Consider the following 20,931-nt stretch of genomic DNA (forward strand, 5'->3'; position numbering starts at 1 on the left):
GCTAACCCTCGAAAGAAGCAAGGTATTGCTCCTGAGAACAGCTACCAGCAATTACTTTGATTTTGCCGATTAGAATTGCATTGATTAATTTGAATTAAATGTCTAAATGGTAAAGAGAAATTGACTCATCAGAAATCCTGCCTGAAAACAACCGTGTTCATGAAGGATTTTGCATTTGGTGCAAGGTAATACAAATGTTCTTCACATTGGCTAGTCAAAATTTTCTATTAGATATCACAGTAGATGGACGCTACGCTGACAACAGTTGATAGGGCATGTAATAAGATGCAAGATGAAATAGTACATCCACCTAGCATGTGTTATAGCACAACAATGTTTGGAATCTGTTAAAATAACTGCTCACTTAATGCTCGCATTAGGAACAGAAGATCTACATGGACCAGCAGATGTAGTGAAGGGTACCCCTCGGTATGTTGCAATTCCATTTCCATCAGTGTGAAGATCCTGGGTGCATGATAAAATTTAATTATTGGTTGATTCATGCAGTATATATACAAATGGATACACAACAGCCTTCAAGAGCACTCAGCGCATAGCAAACACGATTTGTGAATTGTCTGTATTTAATTATTGAATTTGTTAAGGCAATGTAAAAAATGACACCCAGATGTGCAAAAGAAATGACAACTGATTTAATTCACCCAGATTGTGCTGGAAGGGCAGACTAATCATGTGATTGCTAAAAGGGAAAAATAACTTAGAGCATCATGCAAAAATAGCGCATTGGTAAAAGCATACCGGTGTGATCTTGTCGAGCTGTTTCTTCTTCGGATTAAGAACATCTTCTGGCTTCCCATCAAACCTATATGTGAAGGATAAGTAATTTAACTGAACTGAAAGGTGGACAGTTATAAACATTTTTTTTCTTCACAAACAGTGCAGGACACCAAACACAATCAAATAATTTCTACAGCACAAGACACTACTAATAACAACCGAAATGCTAACTACGCTAAAATATTATTTTCCTTGAAAGACGACAAAAAGATCATCACACAACATGAGTCCATCCTGTTTGGACTTCCCTTACGACCAACATATTAGGGGACAACTTGTATAACAATCTAAAAGACAGTAATTGCATATAAGCTTGTGCAAGCTGACTTTATAGCCATGAATGCAAATAGAACTGCACAAACACGTTTTTTAAAATTTTAATGCAGATATCACATCTATACAACATAATTCTTACCCTGCAAATGAAATACGCTCTCCAGGCTTAGCTCCTTCTGGAGGAATCAATGGCTCTACAACTGTATGATCTTGATTTGAAGCACACAAGACCTGGCAATATGTTCAATGTGAAAACAACATTTGGAAATTAGGACTTCCTAACTTAAAGTTTATATTCCTACCATTTCTAAGACTGGAGAAAGAACGCAAATGACTAAATAAGTGATACCAAGCACATGGTGAGGCTTCACTTCTAAAATAGTTCATTGTTTCATCAGTGAGAAGTGTTACATTGCCTATTTTAGATGTACTACAGTAGACTTCAAGAGCATACACATGACCTAATGATTTGGGGTCTACAGCAATGCCTATTTAAAGCTAGTATTCCATCATAGGCTCATGGATCTTTTGTCACATGTTGGATGTAGTTTATAAATCAACTGCTTGACACATATCAAGATGCTTTGCCTGTACACGAGCATAAATATAATTTATGGAATAGAACATACCAATCCGGCAGACATTACGTCTCGCAGCTTCCCAGGCTTCACATTCGTGATTAATACAACATGCCGATTCTGTGAAGGAAAAGGCAGTTGTTTATTACAGAAAACAGAATCTTGGATGAAACAATTTCATGGCGAGAAAAATGAACAGGAATAATTCAAGTCCATTGTTGCTGTTAAATACTCACAACAAGTTCCTCTGGGCTGAAGAACTTGGCAAGCCCACTAACAACTTGACGCACATTGCCATCTCCCAAATCTATCTCCTCAACCAAGAGGCTGAAAAGAGAGACCAGTTAGAATATTTGTTCAAAGAGCACAATACAACTGTTGAACCATTTTGAATTGTTGCATAAGCAGAAAAGTTATGGGTACCTGTCAGCAGATGGGTGCTTCCATGCTTTGCGAATAAGGCCAACCTGTATATTCAGGATACTGACATCGCATTCTGAGTCCTTTTCTGCAGTTTTCTGTGGAGCTTTATCCGCAACTCCCTCATTTGGTTTTCCTGCAGATTTCTCCTGGGCTTTCTTTTTATCCCCAGAAGGTTTGTTATTTTTTGCTGGAGTAGGATTTGCCTTATTCTCAGGAGCTTTATTCTGATTCAACCAACAAAGGAACTAATCAACTAACTTGAAAGGGGAAAAAAATAGCTTCCACAACAGATATCTGTACATCATAAAGCATTTTAATACTTTATGTGCCGATTAAAGAGCTTTATTGGACATAAAGTCCACAGAGTTTTGTTCTGCATTTGCACATGAGACCCTACATGAATTGCAGCTAGAGAAGAGTTGAAAATGCAATAATATCAATTCCAGCCAAATCTTCAAAGTAACATGAATTACCAATACCTCTCTGAGATAATATCATACTAATCCAGAACTGCAAAGTACTAGTGATAATTGGCATAATTGCATAATGAACTACCTCTGGTGCAGCTTTCTTGGAATCAACATTTGCATCCGATTTGCCCACATTCTTCTGTCCTGAAACAACTTTCTTTGAACTTGGATCAGTGTCACCTTTATCTGCCTTCTTTGGATGCTGTCACACAGAAATAGGAAATTGTACAATTACTCCTCAACAAATTTGTTTATTCAAATAGCATACTGAACAGGAAATACTGTATGATTATTTTACAAAATTTGTTGATATTTATATTTCTTCCCAGCACTATGGCACTTCCACAGATTATGTCAGTAGTTCTTACAAAAGTTTTATATCAACCAGATCCTAAACATAAACTGATATGAACATGTACAGGTATTTTCAGACCAAGCACAAAATTGTATTTAAACACAGTAGGTTGCATTAAGTTGACAGAGTTAATTTTCTTCAACTCTGTCTCTTATAACATCTGAAAGTATACAACAAAGGAATTCAAGAATATGTGTACCCCCAAAATGTAATACTTCTAGCCCACATTGGGAAAGGATCTTTACTTACAGAAGGTGGATCAAAGACAAATTTGGTCAAGTTAACCTTTTGTACTGTTGTGCCAAAATCAACGATGTTCTGCGTCAATCAGTAAGTACTCACATAAGATGTAAAAATAAAATGGTAATATGGGTCTGATTATTAAGGTATAAAGTATGAACAAATTGGTAATATGACCAGGCAACAAACAAGGAAAAAAAACATGGTATGTGCATTCACCTCAGTGCTGGTATACCACAGAAAGCAACATAGGGGACTGTCAAGAGAAACGGTAAAAAAACTATATGCGTTTGATTATTTTATCCAGAATGAAGGGCACATGAACTTCATGTTGACAACATATAGCAACAAACTACTACTTCCATTCCAAAATATAAGCAAATCTAGGTTTTCTAGCAAAGACTAAGGTTAAGCAGAAAAGACTATGATGCCCCTCATAAATTAGGGTGGTTGGTGAGTGAAGTAGTACTCTAGACGTGCTTATATTTTGGAACAAATTTCAAATGCTAGATGTGCTTATATTATGGCACGGAGGTAGTATGAAAAAAGATACTAACAAAGTATGATAGTACAAAATAAATAAAGTTTTATTTTGAACCTGGATATAGTCCATCCACCGCAATACATGTGGATATTTCTGCAACTCGTTTTCACCAAGATGACTCTGAAACAAGCAGTAAAAGGTTAAAATCTCAGAACTTCTGCTTTTATGAATGACCATTGATGGTGGTCATACAAATGAGTAATCACATCATACTTACCACAAAAACTTGTATGGTTGCAAACACAACAATATCAGCAACTGATGGTTTAAAACCATTACCCAACAGAACTGATTTCTGGGACAAGTCTTGATTCAGATTACCAAGCAATACATGCTGTTCTCCACATTTTCCAACAAAATTGCTGGAAAATCCAACCCATTTCAGTACCTATCAGTGAAGAAATCTGTCAATATATAAGTAGTACTACGTGTTATTAGTGTACATGCGTGGAAAAACAGTTACCTCATCTTCACTCGATTTCACAATATGTGAGAACAGGGTGGCAATATCACTCTCTTCAATACTTGTACTGGATATTGTATTCTGTAATATTCAGCGCAGAAATTAGTAGAAGCTTCCAGCCCAGGTAGAACTCAATTGTACAATTGGAGATTTATAAGAGTGAGCCAGGCAAAGTTTGTCCAAATGAACTAGTAATGAACGGTGAACTGTGAAGTGCATATAAGTGGGCCAACAGTGTAGCAATACAACAAACGTTGTGCCTTGTACACCAGTCAAATATTCAAGTCAGATTTCAGGAGTATCAAGTCCATGACCAGGCACCAGTTAAAGAAATAGAGTAGGCACATGTGAACTAAGGTAGCAAGCTACTTAATTAAGAGCTGACTACAAGGGCATATGTTGCATTTGGTAAAAGCGTTTGCACATTGATTCTATTGGAGTATTAGAGTAACTGTTACAATTTACAAGGTATAATCTGTGACATAGTACTATGTGGCAGGCAGCAGCCAAAAACATTGGAAGCTAACTAGATTAACCATCTAATTGCACTGCTTAGAGTAATTAAGAGAACTAGAGAAGCACGAAGCTAATCAACAGCAAGGACGATCCTGTTCAATCCTGGACTCATGGTTTGCATAGTGGATATAGTATATGATGCAAAAAATCCACTACTGCTCCCATCAATTCACGGCCTGCCACAAATCGAACAATTGTACAGCAGATAACTGCATATCTTTCGACTCCCCAACTACGTACTATACGCTTGAAGTAACCATACCCTAAATCCGACAGCACAATACAATCGCATTATGAGATTCACCTCACGAGTCTATCAAATACTAAATACTACTACTACGAGTGAATTAATCCCCCCGAAGAACTTCAACAACCAAGACCTCAACACGGAAATATAAGAAAATCGGCCTTTAGCCGGCACAACGACAGCACTAAACAACAACAATAGCAGGAGAAAGCTTTTGCTTCGAAGCGACCAGAACAGAAATCCACGGTTTTATGGCTAGAGAGTCGGGGAATCACCGGATCGAGGCTGAGGTGCTTGCAGAGCGCGTAGGCCATGGCCCGCTTGCTCGCCGCGAAGTCCGCCGCCGCCGCCGCCATTAGCACGTCGAGAGAGGTTGCGCCGAGCTTGGGGGTGAGATGGGGGAAGTGGAGAAGAGGGCAGAGATGGTTAGGGTCAAGTTGCAGTTGGAGCGGCCAATGGGCCAATGGCCCAATGGATGCTGGCCTTCGGAGTGAATTGGGCCGTACTGAGGCAATATTTGGAGCGTTTTGAGCCCACGGGCTTCTTTTCTGATTAATTTACGAACTTCACTTCCTGTGCTAGTTGCGCCCGAGAGCTCGTGGCTGGTATCGAGCTCGGCTTAGGGGGAGAACAAGTTCTTTTCTTAAACTCCAAACTTCATCTTACTTATTTTTCGTCAATATATTTTTCTAACTATTAAATGATACGTTTTTTAAAATAAAATATAGAAGTTGTTTAAAAAAATTAAAGAAAATCATTTTTTTCAAATTTATAATAGTTAATATTTTATTAATTACATGCTAATGAGTTTTATCGTGCGCTAAAAATTTCTGTAGTGTTGGATGGAACGAACGCATCCATCTCGTAATCTTCATTCACCATTTTCCACTACGCTCCCTTTGTTTCTTAAAGAATGAATCGTCATGTAGTACCACAGTATCATCCATGGCCGCTTCCGCCCAAGGAAACAATCTAGCAACCGAAACATGCAGGAACAACATAAGCACACAACTTTAGCCGCAGAATCTACATAACATGTCGCTATGTACATGGAGATGAAATCTCCTCTCTCTTTCACTGTCTTATACCAAAGCACGAGTGAAAGCAAGGTCAAGGGGGTTCGGAGATAAAAATTCCGAACCCCCGTAGCCGGGTTTACTCTTTTGGGTTCTTTCTCGAACGATGTCACTAGGGTTTGAAGATTAGTTGACGAGGGCAAACGCGGCGGAACAGAATTTTAATCTCCGGTCATGTTTTTCTCTTTCTTAATCAACGACTGAGGCTGTGTTTAGTTCAGCGTAAAGTTTAGATTTTTATTGAAATTGAAGATGATGTGACTGAAAAGTTGCGTGAGTATGACAGGTTGATGTAATAGAAAAGTACTGAAGTTTGGATCCAAACTTTGGATCTAAACACAGCCTGAATGAGGCTAAGAGCAAAGTATAGCCAACTACCAACTCCAATTCATCTATAGCCAATCTAATAGCTCATTCATCAATAGTTGCATACTACACTATTAATACCTGGTCCCACCAGTCATACACACACTGCGTCTTGGAGTCCGTGCTACAGCTGACTACAAATCTGTAGCCCGCTGCTCTTCTTTCTCCTTATTTATCTTCTTAAAATATGTTTGCAGCTGGCTTATAGCCTGCTATTGTACCTGCTCTAAAGGGGTTGTACGTGAGTGGCTGCACCTGGCTATTATTGTGCCGCTAGTACTCCAAACATGTTAAGTGAATTTATACGCGTGCTAAAAAAGCCGATGATATACTCTATCTCCATCCATAAAAGTTAGACATATTTCACATTTGAGTTTTTCAAATAAGTTGTTCTTATTTGTAGTCTTTATACATCTAAGACTTAAATGAAGAGATAAATTAAATGTTTGTGAGAACCCAAGGAGTAATCTAAATATTCATTGGTTGCTTTTTACATTTACTCATTGATTTTGTAACATTCAAGATGATTTAATTTCTCCTTGATCTTGGTGACAAAAGTAATATGTGCAACTTTTGTGGATGGAGGAAGTTGTCGACGTTTGATGTCGCGATTTCGGTATTTGCATAGTATGGGGATCGTTGGTACTAGGATATACGCGAGATTGTAGTAAAAGAGACAGAGACGAGGATTTTTATACAGGTTTGGGCCCCTGAATTGTCAAGTAATAACCCTACATCCTGTTGGCCGAAGCCGGTCGTTGCTTTTATTCACCATAATCACACCAATACAATACTTGGGGTAGCCTATCTAACTGTTGTCGACTTGGCGGTTTGAAGTTCTAACTCGTAGTCGACAACAGGGTAGACTTCCTCCTCGAATCCGCATCCAGCGAGATCAGAGATAGCGCTGTGTCTCTCCTAACGGTAGCCATAGGCACCGTAGGGGACTAGTCATGCCTATCTCTGAAGTCGATATCTGGCGTCTTGTCTTGGCGTATGTTGGCTTGTATGTTGATCTTCTGTCTTGATCTATTGTTCCGTGTCTTCTATGGTGGGTGTGTCCCCTCTCCTCTTAAGGGGCCTTGTAGTTATACCTATAGGTGTCCCCTTGTCCAAGCAGAACTAGGAAAACCAATATGGATACAATCCGAGTAGTTTTTGTCATTTCCATGTAGAACTCTGGTTGTCTTTCCTTATCCGAAACTCCCTCCATATCCGAGGTCAGTTTTCGTATAAGACATGGTATGTGGTGGATCATGCCGAGATTTAGTCGACTACTACTAGGTATGTGGTATCATAACCCTGACAGAAGTATTATACAGTATATCATCTAATCACCTAGATTGACTAGACTCTCGACCATGAGTCGGAGTCTAGCGTATTCATATATCATCCATGGCCACCGCCGAGGACAGAAACAACCTAGCGGATGAAGCATGCATGAATCAGCACAAAGATCAGCCAACAATAAAGGTGGTGTTCTTTTCTCCTGAAGATGAAGATTAAGTTTTTTACGCAAAACGAGGTAATATTAACGTATGATTAATTGAGTTTTAATTGTTATAAACTTGAAAAAAGATTAATATGATATTCTAAAGCAACTTTCATATATAAAGTTTTCATACGAAACACACCGTTTAACGATTTAAAAAGCGTGTCACGAGTATCTAAAATTTTATCCAACTTTTGTTGCAGAAAAGAACAGGGAAAATTACATGATGACTACCAAAGCATCGAGGTCAAGGGGATCGGAGGTTAAAACTCCGAGTCTTATTAGCCGATTTTCTAATTTTAATCTCTGGATATGTTTTTTTCTCCTTTTTAATTATAACGAATATATACGAGGCCAAATGGGTCCAATGGACTGGGATTTTGTTCGGCTCGTGTGCTCGTGGCGACTCCGAGACGCCCACAACGTGCCCAACTACCTCGTAACACTAGTACTACTAGTATGTGCATCACGTACTAGTCAAACAGCATGCAAGAGTGGACGACACATGCAGCCCCCACACCCTCCCCTCCCCGTGGCAGCACAGCACTGTTGTTGCTGTCTGGTTGACGGCTGACACGATCGATTGCGGACACAATCTAATGGGCGAGCTGTGTGGGACGAAGCACCCACAGAAAGAGAGATTAATCCAGGGCCACGATCTAATTTTGTTTCCACGGCCACGACGCTCGCACAGGCCCTATTTGGAAGATTAATCCAGGGCTAATTTTAACAGCTAATGTTTAGTCATGAATTATTAGGCTAAACATTAGCCTATGATAGTATATAATATAAATATTCGTATTTTTCCGGTCATCACATCTAATTTTTGTCCGTTTTTCGTCCATACATAATTCGATTAGGTTAACAATAGCCATGGAAAAAATTGCAAAAAAAAAAAGGCGGCCGGCCGACGCCCGCCTCCATGCCGTCCGGGCCGCCACCCCTCCCACTCCGCCGGGACCACCGCCGCCGCACCTCCCCTCCCGCCGCCGCCACATAGAGAGAAAGGGGGGGAAGTGGAGAGAGGGGGGGGGGCGTCGCGCTGTGTGAAGGGCGGCGCCGCCGCCGCCGCTCGCCGTAGGAGGCGCTGCCGCCGCCGCTCGCCGTGGGGGAAGGCGCCGCCGCCGCCACACCCCGCCGCACCCCACCGTCGCCGCGTTGTGCCGGCGAGAAGGGAGGGACGGCGCCGGTGGCGGGGGAGTCGGCCGACTGGGGAGGGGGAGGAGGAGAGGATCCGGTGGGGAGAGGGAGAGGGGGAGGAGGAGGCGGACGGCTCGGCTGGGGGAGGGGGGAGGAGGGTTAGGGTTAGGGTTAGGGTTAGGTTTTCATCAATTTTAAACTGATCTGAGGCGTCTATCAAAACGAACGGCGAACGGCTGAGATCGATTGAGGATTTGGGCCTCACCACTTGGGCCGCACGTGGGCCGGCGGTCCACTAAGCGAGAGAGGAGGAGTATGGGGGTATGGGGTATTAAGTAGACTTTGCTCTCTTGCGGGCTGAAAAAGGCCCATAGAGAAAAAATGATTTTTATTTTGATTTTTGTTTCAATAAATGCTGAAATGATATTTGTATTATCAAAATTAGCAATTAAGCTATGTAAATTCCAAGAAAATTTCAAATAAATTCTGAAATGATATTTGTATTATCAAAATTAAGCAATGTAAATTCCAAGAAAATTTTAATGAGTGTAATTAATATAGAAAATTTAATAAAAGTTAAATCAACCATAACATTTTATTTTTTACACTTACTTTACTTATAAATTAATTTAATTATATACCTACCTACTTAAAAAATACAAAATATTAGAATTTAATATATTTTAATTCAATTTTATCTGTTTTTTCTTTTCGTTGCAACGCAAGACCACTTTTGCTATAATTTAAAAGAGTGTAATTAATATTGCAGAAAATTTTAGTTCAAATCAAATTTCAGTCACCATATCATTACCCGGTGCAACGCACGGGCATTTTGCTAGTAACTATATATATATTTTGCTAAGTTTGCAGCCGGTTCAATTTAGCCGGTTCAAAACAATTGAACCTGCGGTTCAACGGGTTTACAACGGTTGAACCAGTGAACCGACGTCCTCGCCTGTTTAATTACCAGTCCGTCCTAATAACTATTCTTCTAAAAAAACGTCGACGAGAACCGGGCTCCCAACTCACGGTCACGCGAGAGCTGCACGAAACGAGCCTCGACGACGATCCCATCCGTCCGTCCGTCGCTGCTGCTGCCGCCGCCACAGGCGGTCAGAGGCTCAGAGCCTCTGGCACGATGCCGACACGCGGGCATGTGGTAGGGCAGCGCGGGCCATTCATTAATGCGCCCACCACCGCGTGCCCTGTCCTCCCCCCTGCCGCCCACCATAAATGAGCGCCCCCGAAGCCCCAAGCCCCTGCCTTCGCCGTTCGCCATCGCACACACCGTCCCACCACGCCGCATCCGCATCCGCATCCGCGACCGCGGCGCCCAGGTGCGCGGGCGCCTCTCCTGCGAAACGGGCAAAAATCACGGGCTCACAGCACGGTAGGAGTACTAGGGCAGACGACCGTTCACGGCACGGCACGGGACAGCGCGCGCGCGTCGTCCACGGAACATCTCGGGATACGGTTTTTCTTCGTAGGAGAAGCCCGTAGGACAGTAGGACAACATAAGTAGCGTTTCTTTTTTTGTCGTGGTCAAACCATGTGTCGTCAATTGGCATTGGTCCGAGTGCGAGCCGATTTCATCGATCTCTGATTTTTTTTTTCTTTTAGAACTTTCCTCTCCGAATCTTCGCAACAGCAACGCGACAAACCCGCCCCAGCGACCCCCGCGGCGGCCGTGACGATTTTACCATCAGTTGATTGCCGTTATCACAGGCTAGGCTAGCCTCTTTGACACTGCTCGTTCCATCGGTTGAGTAGTAATGATTTGGTTTTTGACAAATCACCATCTATTATATATATGCAGATAATTTTTAGGGCAACGTACTGGCTCTGGTTTTTTCACAGCTACAAAGGTGTGAGGATGATGGGGAATTCCTAAAGGTTGCATGCCGCAGGTTGGATTCGATGGTTATGCAACTATTTGCCAATTATGGGTGGAGGTTCACAAATAGACTTCAATAAATGTGTTCTCCTTATTTTGGCTTGGTTATCATTGTTTTTGTTTGGTGTGTTTTTTTTATCGGAACTACACTTTTTTTTTGGAGTGCTATTTTGTAATAATTGGTTGTAGCTTTTTTTTAGCAAAGGCTGGGATGTTATATTTCATTATCTAAAAAAAATCGTTTATTCGAGGCCTCGTGACGTGGCCCTTTAAGCAATGCACTCTTGAGTAATGAGTAGTGCTCATTACATCTTGACGACAATCGATATCATATTTTGCTACGGATGTTCCTTCTGAGTGAATCAAAAGCAAAAGTCCTACTCCAGATAATGAATCACACTTGCAATAATCCACTCTAAGAACATGGTAGTACTGCTCTACTAAAACGATGGAGTAATTAGTGAAACCCTAACGATAATGGTATTTTTCATGATAAGTTGGTTTGGATAACAATATTTGTTGTACAAATCAACTTGCATATCTCTCTGTTAACCTCATCACATTTTAGCGGAGAGAAATTAGTGAAACCCTAATGATAATGGTATTTTTAATGGTAAGTTGGTTTGTACAACAATATTTGTTGAAATTGCGTTCGTCGATAGTATTTTTAGAATAGGACGTTTGCCAATGACATTTGTTGCATTTTTCACATATCTAAACTGAAACGGAGAGAGTGATGGATTTCTACCGTCTATTGAGGCCTTGTTTAGTTCCCAACTTTTTCTTCAAACTTTCAACTTTTCCATCACATAAAGGGTGTGTTTAGTTCTACGCTAAAATTGGAAGTTTGAAGAGAAAAGTTGGAAGTTTATGTGTGTAGATAAAAAAGTTGAAAGTTTGAAGAAAAAGTTAGGAACTAAACTAGGCCTAAAACTTTCGTACTCACACCAACTTCCAACTTTTTTCTTTAAACTTCCAATTTTGGTGCGGAACTGAACACAGTCTAATAAACACTCGGTATATTATAGCACTGTTCTGATTTGAATCTTCATCATCACACCCTCAATAATTTGTTCATTGCATGTATTCATTCTGTCGGTCCTTTTTCTTTTTACGTGGCTGTCTTTCTTTCATTCTTTTTTTTTTTTGCCGGCAACGAAACAAAGTAGGAGCAGTCGAGCACTCCACTCCAGGCAAGGTGTAATTGAGTTGCTCCTGCAATACAAGCATCCTTCAACCTTACTCCTGTTTTATCCTGAGCATGAAAAAAAAAAAGAGGAGCAAATTGAAACATGTATGCTACAGAATCTGAATATAAAGATTCCCAAACCCAAAATCTTTGAATATTTCCCGAGCTCCCAGCTTAATCTTTGAATATTTCCCGAGCTCCCAGCTTAGGGTGTGTTTTAGTTCACGCTAAAAATAAAAGTTTAATTGAAATTAGAACGATGTGATGAAAAATTTGGACGTTTAAAGAAAATGTTGCGAACTAAACCAGGCCTTAGCACAAATCGAAACGGCGTCCTCACACCAACACCACCGCACCACAGCACTGTTGCTGCGGCCGATGCCATGAAAGCCCCTGCCCTCTTCTACGTTTACTGCGAAGCTATGAAGCTACTCCACTCCTGCAGATCAGGGAGGAGGAAAGGTAGAGCGAGTAGTAAATGCAGCCCGCTTGCCACGCACTCCATCCACAGTTGCACGAGGTGGAAGAAGAAGGGGAGGAGGAGCAAAAGGGTAGGTGCTGCAATTAAGGCCATCTATTCAATTCCTGTGGTGGTGGTGGTGGTGGTGGTGGCCGCCGGAGTGGTGCGGCAGCAGGCAGGGCCCAGGCTCACACTCACCCACACACCACCACCCCTTCTAAAAAACGTCGACGAGAACCGGGCTCCCAACTCACGGTCACGCGAGAGCTGCACGAAACGAGCCTCGACGACGATCCCATCCGTCCGTCCGTCGCTGCGGCTGCTGCTGCTGCCGCCACAGGCGGTCAGAGCCTCTGGCACGATGCCAACACGCGGGCACGTGGTAGGGCAGCACGGGCCATTCAGGTGGTGTTTGGATCCAGGGACTTAATTTTATTCTCTGTATTTAGACACTAATTTAAAGTATTAAATATAGACTATTTACAAAACTAATTACATAAATAAAAGCTAATTTGTGTGATAACTTTTTAAAGCTTAATTAATCCATAATTAGAGAATGTTTACTGTAGCATCACATAGGCTAATCATGGATTAATTAGGCTTAATAGATTCGTCTCGCGAATTAGTCCAAGATTATGGATGAGTTTTATTAATAGTCTATGTTTAATATTTATAATTAGTGTCCAAATATTTGATGTGATAGAGACTAGTCTCATATAAACAGGTCTCATTGCCCATGTTTTTGGAAGCTTCAAAGGACAGGTGAGTCCATGGATCCTCGCGCAAATGGGGGCACCCCTGCTGGAGGGAAGGCAGAGGGATACTGTTCCCTATTCCACAGGGTCAACGGCTGCCAAAACTCTACCAATCATGAAACAATGCCAAGCTTCAAGTGATGGTTCAGTACTAGTAGTACTACTGTACAACATTAGCATCTCTTGATTATTTTCTGTACATCTTTTGTGATTTACTTTAGTCACTGGTGAAGTAAAATACAGTACCCCTAATTCAAGTACAAACACCCTGCTGTGGCTTGGGCTGTTGGTATTGACACTCACCAGTACAGTGGAGTCAAATCTACCACACATTTGAAAGCAAAAATGTTAGAGCAACACTACTAAGGGTGTGTTCGGACCCAAGGGTACCCCTAACACCTCTCCATCGTTTTCCGCGTGCACGCTTTTCAAACTGCTAAACGGTGTGTTTTTTGCAAAAAGTTTCTATAAAAAATTGCTTAAAAAAATCATATTGATTCATTTTTGAAAAAAATTAGCTAATTTCTAATTAATCATGCGTTAATGGACCGCTCCGTTTTCCGTGCGAAGAAGATTTGTTCCCAACCTCCCCCAGCAAAGGCTGTGTTTGTTTGGGTGATAGAGAGTAAGAATGCACATCGTTTTCCGCGCACACGCTTCCCAAACTACTAAACGGTGTATTTTTTGCAAAAATTTTTTATATGAAAGTTGCTTTAAAAAATCATATTAATCCATTTTTAAAATTTAAAATAGTTAATACTCAATTAATCATGAGTTAATGGCTAACCTCGTTTTGCGTATCTTCCCAATCTCCTCAATCCTCTTATCCTTATCCTTAGACACCCTAAGAACATCATCATTCATTCAGTTGTATGACTGTGTCACGGTGTGAGACGTCATATGCGGCACCGAGGCAATGCCCACATGGCAAAACAACTCTTCCAAGAAATGGATCAAAGAATTGCCGAGAAGCAACAAAATAGCCTTGCAACCTCCCTAAAACTTCAAGCAAACTACAAGCGTTTCACGATCCATACCACTCTTTGCTTTCTCTGATTTCTTCCCACCTAGCATTACACTATATGCATCTCATTAAAACAAAAAGGAAAAAAAAACGCCTAGAACCGTTCAGAACAGAGTTGGCAAGAGACATTAAACCAGCTCGTCCTCTAGACTATCCTGAGGACTCCTCACCAGCTCAAGAATGTTCACCACTTCGCCCATGTCTGGCCGGTTCGATGGAACCTGCGAGGTGCAAACAAGGCCCAGCTTGATGATTGGCAAGGCCTCTTCCATGGGGAATTCACCACATAACCTGGGATCCATGCAGTCCTCCAGCCTACCTTCCTCCAGTGCGCTTCTCACCAAATCACATAGCACAACTACATCATCTTCCAAGTACTCAACCGGCCTCCTGCCCGTCAAGACCTCCAGCACGAGCACTCCAAAGCCATAGACGTCGCACTTCTCGGTAATCTTCACAGTCTTGCAAGCAAATTCTGGTGCCATGTACCCCAGTGCACTCTGGATCTTACTGCTCAGCACATACCGGTCCAGCATCGGCAACAGCTTGGCAAGACCATAGTCACCTACCCTGGGTTCACCATTGCTGTCCAGCAGAACATTGCTGGACTTGAGATTGTAATGGATGATCCCACGCTGGTGCAGATGTGTCAGACCCCTAGCAACTCCAAGGATAATGTCAAACCTTTCCATCCAAGAGAGCGAGTTGTCCTCCGTGCACTCATGGAGGTGTTTGTGCAAATTTCCTCCGGGCAGGTAATCATAGATGAGGAGCTGCAGCGACGAAGTCCAGTAGAAGCCTCTTAGTGCGACGACATTGTGGTGTCGCACTTTGCTGAGCAACTTCACCTGTCTCTCAAAGTCATCCTTCGACTTGACCAAGCTAGAAACGGTGAGCTTCTTGATGGCCACCGGTTGGCCATCTCTCAGCACTGTCTTGTAGACTGCACCAAAACCTCCTCGACCAAGCTCACAATCCTTATTCAACAAGGCATGCCCACCAGCGCTGAACTCTGGGCTGCCTTTTCCAAACATAACAAGCTTCCCTGAGCTAGCATCATTCTCTGGGGATTGGCTAAGATAGTCATCAGATAATGCAGTAGCAGGAGCTGACCGAGAGGTGGTGGCACGGGCACGACGGTTGAGAACAGATATGATGATCACCCCGATAATAATGGTACCACCACCTGCAATGGCAATGAGGGTGGAAACACTTAATATGATCTTCTTGTGGTGCATGCTGCTAGGGGCAGTCGGTGTGGCCTGCGACAATGGGTTTGTCGAGGAGTTGGGATTGAGCACTATGGGCTTTGGCATGATAGCAATGCAGGAGTTGTTCTTCCGCGAGCTGCAGAGGCCCTGATTGTCAGACAAGAAGGTTTCAGGGATGTTGTCGAAGAAACGACTATTTGGGAGGTCCCCTGATAGTAAGTTGTGGGAGACATCAAAGATGCGCAAGCTGGGCAGATTAGATAGCTCCACTGGTAAGGTCCCATTCAGCTTGTTCTTTGATAGATCAACCACCTCAAGACTGGTCAGATTGCCTACGGTGCTAGGGATTGACCCTGTGAGATTATTGTGTGACAAATCCCTGCATTTCAAGAGCAAAACATTGTCTTGGTTAAAAACTTAAAATGGTTCATAATGTTAAATCGCCGTAACCAAATAATATGACGGTTTGATCGAATTGATCAGTTTAATACTATATTGAAGCAAATGCTCAAGATCCTATTCATGTACATTTGACTTCAGTTTTGAGTGTATCGAAGAAAATGAGGGCCCAGGTTACACTGGGATACGAGCAAAAAACATGACACAGACCCATATTTTGCGGTTTGGGGGTCCAAACAGAAAATAAGACATCAGGATCTCTTGTCTCCTATCACTTTCTACAACGTCTCTGCACAACCTACGAAACTGAAAGCCAACAAAGCATGCAGGAAATAATACAAAAACAAATAGAACTAGTCAACCTCACTAACAAGCAACCGCAATGACGTCGAATTTGATTTAATTCAATAAAAAATACATGCTAAAAGAAGTAGGAGTAAAAAGAACTCACAATGCAACAAGGGAACTGCAATTCCCAATCTGCGACGGGATGTGGCCGGTGAATGAATTCCGCCCCAGCCGCAGCTCCCGGAGCGCCACGGCGCCGCCAATCTCCGGCGGCACGCCGCCGTCGAGACGGTTGGCGCTCACATCGAGCACCTCGAGCAGCCTCATCCCGCCAATGCCGGCGGGCAGCTGCCTCGCGAAGGAATTCGAGGACATGTTGAGATACTGCAAACCCGCAAAAGCGGTGATCTGCGGCGGGATACCGCCGGAGAACCCGTTGCTCGACAGGTCCAGCGCGCGCAGCGCCAGCGCGGCATCCGCCGGCACCTTGACCCACCCGTACAACTTATTCCCAGCGACCGAGACGCGCTGCAGCGGCAGGCCGAACACCCACCAGGGGAGCTCGCCGGCGAGCGCGTTCCGGCTGAGGTCCGCCTCCACCATCTTCTTGCATTTCGCGATGGCGTCAGGGATGGCGCCCGAGAAGCGGTTCCCGGACAAGTCCAGCCGCTCCAGCGCCCACATCTCCCCGATCCACGACGGCACCTCCCCGGCGAGCGCATTGCCGCCGACGCCGAGGAACCGCAGCGCGGACAGCCGACGCAGCGACTCCGGCAACCCGCCGGTGAAGAGATTGTGCCCGACATCCAGCGACTTGAGGAGCGCCGCCTCCCCGACGTCCGCCGGTATCTCCCCGGCGAGAAGGTTCCGGCTCAAGTCCACCGCCCGCAACGAGCTGCTCCCGGGGAAGCCTCCGGGGACACTCCCGGAGAGCTCGTTGCCCGAGAGGTCAAGCGACCGGAGCGAAGGCAACGACCAGAGGCCATCAGGGATGGGGCCAGCGAGGCGGTTGGAGGAGAGGTTGAGGGACACGAGCGACGCGCACGACGTGACGGCGGGCGGGATGTAGCCGGAGAGCTCGTTGCGCGCGAGGGAGAGCGCGCGGATGGAGCGGCATTGCGCGAAGAGCTCGGCGGGGACGGGGGCGGCGAGGCGGTTGGAGGAGAGGTCGAGGGAGCGGAGGCGGGGGAGCGCGGCGAGGAGGCCCGGGAGCACCGGGCCGGAGAGGTTGTTCCGCGGCAGGGAGAGGGAGGCGAGCGCGTCGAGGCGGAGCAGCGCGCGCGGGAGGCGGCCGGAGAGCGACGCCCCCGGGAGGGACAGCGACGTCACCCGCCCCGCCCGCGCGTCGCACCCGACCCCGGGCCAGGAGCAAGGGCGGTCGTCGTCCTCCGTCCACGCGGCGAGCCTGCCCATCGGGTCGGCGACCCCCGTCTTGAAGACCACCAGCGCGAGCACGTCGTCGGTGAGCGCGGTGGCGGCCGTCGCCGCGGCCGCCACGGCGAGCAGCGCCGCGAGGAGCCGCGCGAGCGGCGAGGCGGCGGCCATCTCGCGCGCGGAGTAGGAGGAAGCGGGAGAACGCAATGGGGAGGAGGGATCACAGCGGCGCCTTGTCCATTTGCGGCGGCAAGGCAAGTTTTTGGAGAGGAGGTGGAGGTGGTGGAGTGGTGGCGCAGTGAGGGAAGCAGAGAGGAGAGGAGATGGGGGGCCTTGTGCTGCTATTAATGTGCTACGAGTAGAACAAATAGGAATCGACAAAATGATTTCTCTTGGCTTTCTGGATTTCTATGGTTTTATCTTGCAGAGAAAAAATGGTGGTACAGCTTTAATCTTGGCTTAGCTCATGTTGTCGACTCCTTTTTTTGGGTATTCATAGGTGGAAACTATATAATTAATCTTACATATGATGGATATTAAGTGAATTTTAATTGTTTGTTCGAAGATAAATTATCTTCCACAGCTTCATTTGTTGAAATGGAATTAAATAGGTTACCATTATGGACTTGCAACATTTTCCTCCAAACATCGTTTGATAAGCATGGAGTCCCACAATTTATATCGCCTCCGATATCACTGTCACTGTTACGTATTCCTATAGCATTATGCGGTGGTGGGGCTACAGGGCGACTTCAGGCTCTGTTGTTGATTACTCCACAATGAATTACTACCTTTGACGTTCGCAGAAACTAGTTAATCGTCCAAAAATGCTATTTGTTTCCTTAAACTAAACGACATCATTGGCTTCGCTATTGAAGATATGATATGATATAGTAAGTATATATCTTCCTCTTTAATTAGGGCCTATTTAGTTTCGAGGAATTTTGCAGGAATTTTAAAGGAGTTGAGCTTACTAGTAGAAGTATTTTGATGAGTAGGAGTAGAGCACAATTTTTTAGAAGTTTCGTTCTAGTGTAACAAAACGGAGTTTGTTTTATACCCCCAATTTTCCAAACCCTCTGGAAATTCACCACAAAGGAAAAGAGGGTCAGAGGTTTTAAAAGCTCCTGGTTCCTGGCCTACGGCTGTCTGCAGTGTCTGAAGGTTGCTTGTATTCAATGCGTCGCAACAACCTTCATTTACAGCGGCCACTCCGAATGGCAGCATTTATGGGGGAACTTATTGCGATCCGGAGCAACCAGGGCAAGAGTAGCGCCGCAGCACAGCAACTGGGACACCCTCACGGTCCGGTTGGTGAGCATTGTTCAGTGCAACTTATTTGAAAATTTAAAATTTACCGCCTTGCTTGCTCAGGAGTCAGGAGGCACCGAGGACAATGCTGGTAAAGTAGAATCCTATACAGTTTTTGCTAGTAGAGCACGTACAATAATAGAACTATAAACAACTAAATACGTGTGTGTTTAGTTCACATTAAAATTAGAAGTTTGGTTGAAATTGAAACGATGTGATGGAAAAGTTGGAAATTTGTGTGTGTATGAAAATTTTGATATGATGGAAAAGTTAGAAGTTTGAAGAAAAAGTTTGGATCTAAACTCGGCCTACATATCAAGAAAAAAAATGAGAGAATAGCAGTGGGCTACAGATTTGTAGCCAGCGCCCAGCTGTAACACGGAACTCTAATACACAATTTGTGTATGACAGGTGGGACCATATATTAATAATGTAGTATATGTTTATAGGTAACTATTGTATGAATTAGCTATTAAATTGATTATATATGATTTTGAGCTAGTAGTTGACTATACTATTAAACTTGTTCGTAGTACTACAAAGTAAAATGTGCAGTGTATTGTTCTAAAATAAAATCATTTCTTCATATATCACCTCTTCTTAAGCAATTATAATTATTTTTAATTAATTTTTCACATACTTTCTCTTTCCAACCAATCATAATCTTTCTCTAATCATTTACACATATTTTCTTAATACTCGTGGCTATCTTAAGAATAATTATATGGTGCGACGGAGGAAGTAGCAATCACTGGGGTTAAAAAAACTCCAAACTTATATGGGTTGGATCAACGACTTAAGGCTGTGTTCGACACTCGTGGTTGGGAACGGTTCCCTCGGCACGAAAAACAGAGCAGTTCATTAACGTGTGATTAATAAGTATTAGCTATTTTTTTTTTCAAAAATGAAACAATATGATTTTTTTAAACAACTTTTGTATATAAACTTTTTGCAAAAACACACACCATTTAGCAGTTTGAAAAGCGTGCGCGCGGAAAACGAGGAGGGGTTGGAAACCCAGACAAAGGTACTGAGCCTTATAGTCATAATGAGTCAAACCGAGCTTATAAGTTTTTAGCTCTCTAGCACTCTACTCTACTCTGTTTTGAATTAGTTTGTTGTTCTAAGTTTATCCTAAGTTAAACATAACTATTTTTTTACTATAGATTTTATTTACAATATGTGAGGTTTGACAACAATGTTAATTATATGTTAGTAGGAAAGTATGTTTCATGATGGATTGAAAATATAAAACCTATAATGATAAACTATATGAATTTATAAGAATTAATGATCACAGATTAAAATGTTCCGACTTAAAACAAACTTAGAATAAGACTTCTTTCTCATCTATAGTACTCCCTCCATTTCATAATGTAAGATTTTTTAGCATTGCTCATATATATATATATATATATATATATATATATATATATATATATTAATGAATCTAGACATATATAATGTTTAGATTCATTAGCATCTATATGAATGTGAGCAATGCTAGAAAGTCTTACAATGTGAAACGGAGGAAGTAGTGACTAGTCTCTTTATATTTGATGAACTCTTTATTAGTTAGCGTTTGTTATTATATTAATATGTGATAGAATGTTTTGATATTATAAAGGTGATATAAATAAGAAGCTCGTTAAATAGAATATATCTTAAGAGCAAGTTTAATAGTATAGCCAACTACTAGCTCTAAATCATACATAGTCAATCTAATAGCTAATTTATATAATAATCAACTACAAATATATAGTACATCATTAATATTTGGTCATACCTATCATACACACAGCGTCTTACCTATCATACACACATCGTCTTAAAGTCCGTGCTGCAGCTGGCTACAAACTATTGTCCGCTTCTCTTTTCTCTACTCACTATTCACATGTGCTTATAGCTGATTTATAGTTTGTTATTGTACATGTTCTAACGAGCCATTTCAAGAGTCAAGCCGAGCCTGACTTTTATAACTCATTAAGGTTAATTACCAAGGTTTGGCTCGTTATCTACCTCATTAAGCACCTAAAGTTTTT

The 20,931-nt window shown here is 42.9% G+C and overlaps 2 protein-coding genes across 3 annotated transcripts; both read right to left on the bottom strand.

Moving 5' to 3' along the window:
* Positions 1–135: 135 nt before the first annotated feature.
* Positions 136–5,328, bottom strand: LOC127774254 (uncharacterized). 2 transcript variants are annotated; one of them, XM_052300510.1, is made up of 12 exons: positions 5,186–5,328; positions 4,148–4,228; positions 3,902–4,072; positions 3,739–3,804; positions 3,150–3,218; positions 2,631–2,747; positions 2,076–2,299; positions 1,889–1,979; positions 1,704–1,772; positions 1,214–1,305; positions 760–823; positions 136–465 (listed from the first exon to the last, which is right to left on the bottom strand). In XM_052300510.1, the coding sequence occupies exons 1-12, from the start codon at positions 5,264–5,266 to the stop codon at positions 361–363; spliced, it is 1,230 nt and encodes a 409-aa protein (XP_052156470.1). In that variant the 5' UTR covers positions 5,267–5,328; the 3' UTR covers positions 136–360. The 2 variants fall into 2 exon arrangements, with proteins under 2 accessions (XP_052156470.1, XP_052156463.1); XM_052300503.1 differs by lacking the exon at positions 3,150–3,218 and having other exon boundaries at positions 5,186–5,322.
* An 8,934-nt stretch (positions 5,329–14,262) lies between these two features.
* Positions 14,263–17,936, bottom strand: LOC127760354 (probable LRR receptor-like serine/threonine-protein kinase IRK). The gene is made up of 2 exons (XM_052284593.1): positions 16,368–17,936; positions 14,263–15,896 (listed from the first exon to the last, which is right to left on the bottom strand). Exons 1-2 carry the CDS (start codon positions 17,747–17,749, stop codon positions 14,435–14,437), a joined length of 2,844 nt encoding a protein of 947 aa, XP_052140553.1. The 5' UTR covers positions 17,750–17,936; the 3' UTR covers positions 14,263–14,434.
* Positions 17,937–20,931: the final 2,995 nt, after the last annotated feature.

The sequence above is a fragment of the Oryza glaberrima genome, chromosome 1, assembly GCF_000147395.1.
Source record: "Oryza glaberrima chromosome 1, OglaRS2, whole genome shotgun sequence".
In the NCBI taxonomy this organism is placed as follows: Eukaryota; Viridiplantae; Streptophyta; class Magnoliopsida; order Poales; family Poaceae; genus Oryza; species Oryza glaberrima.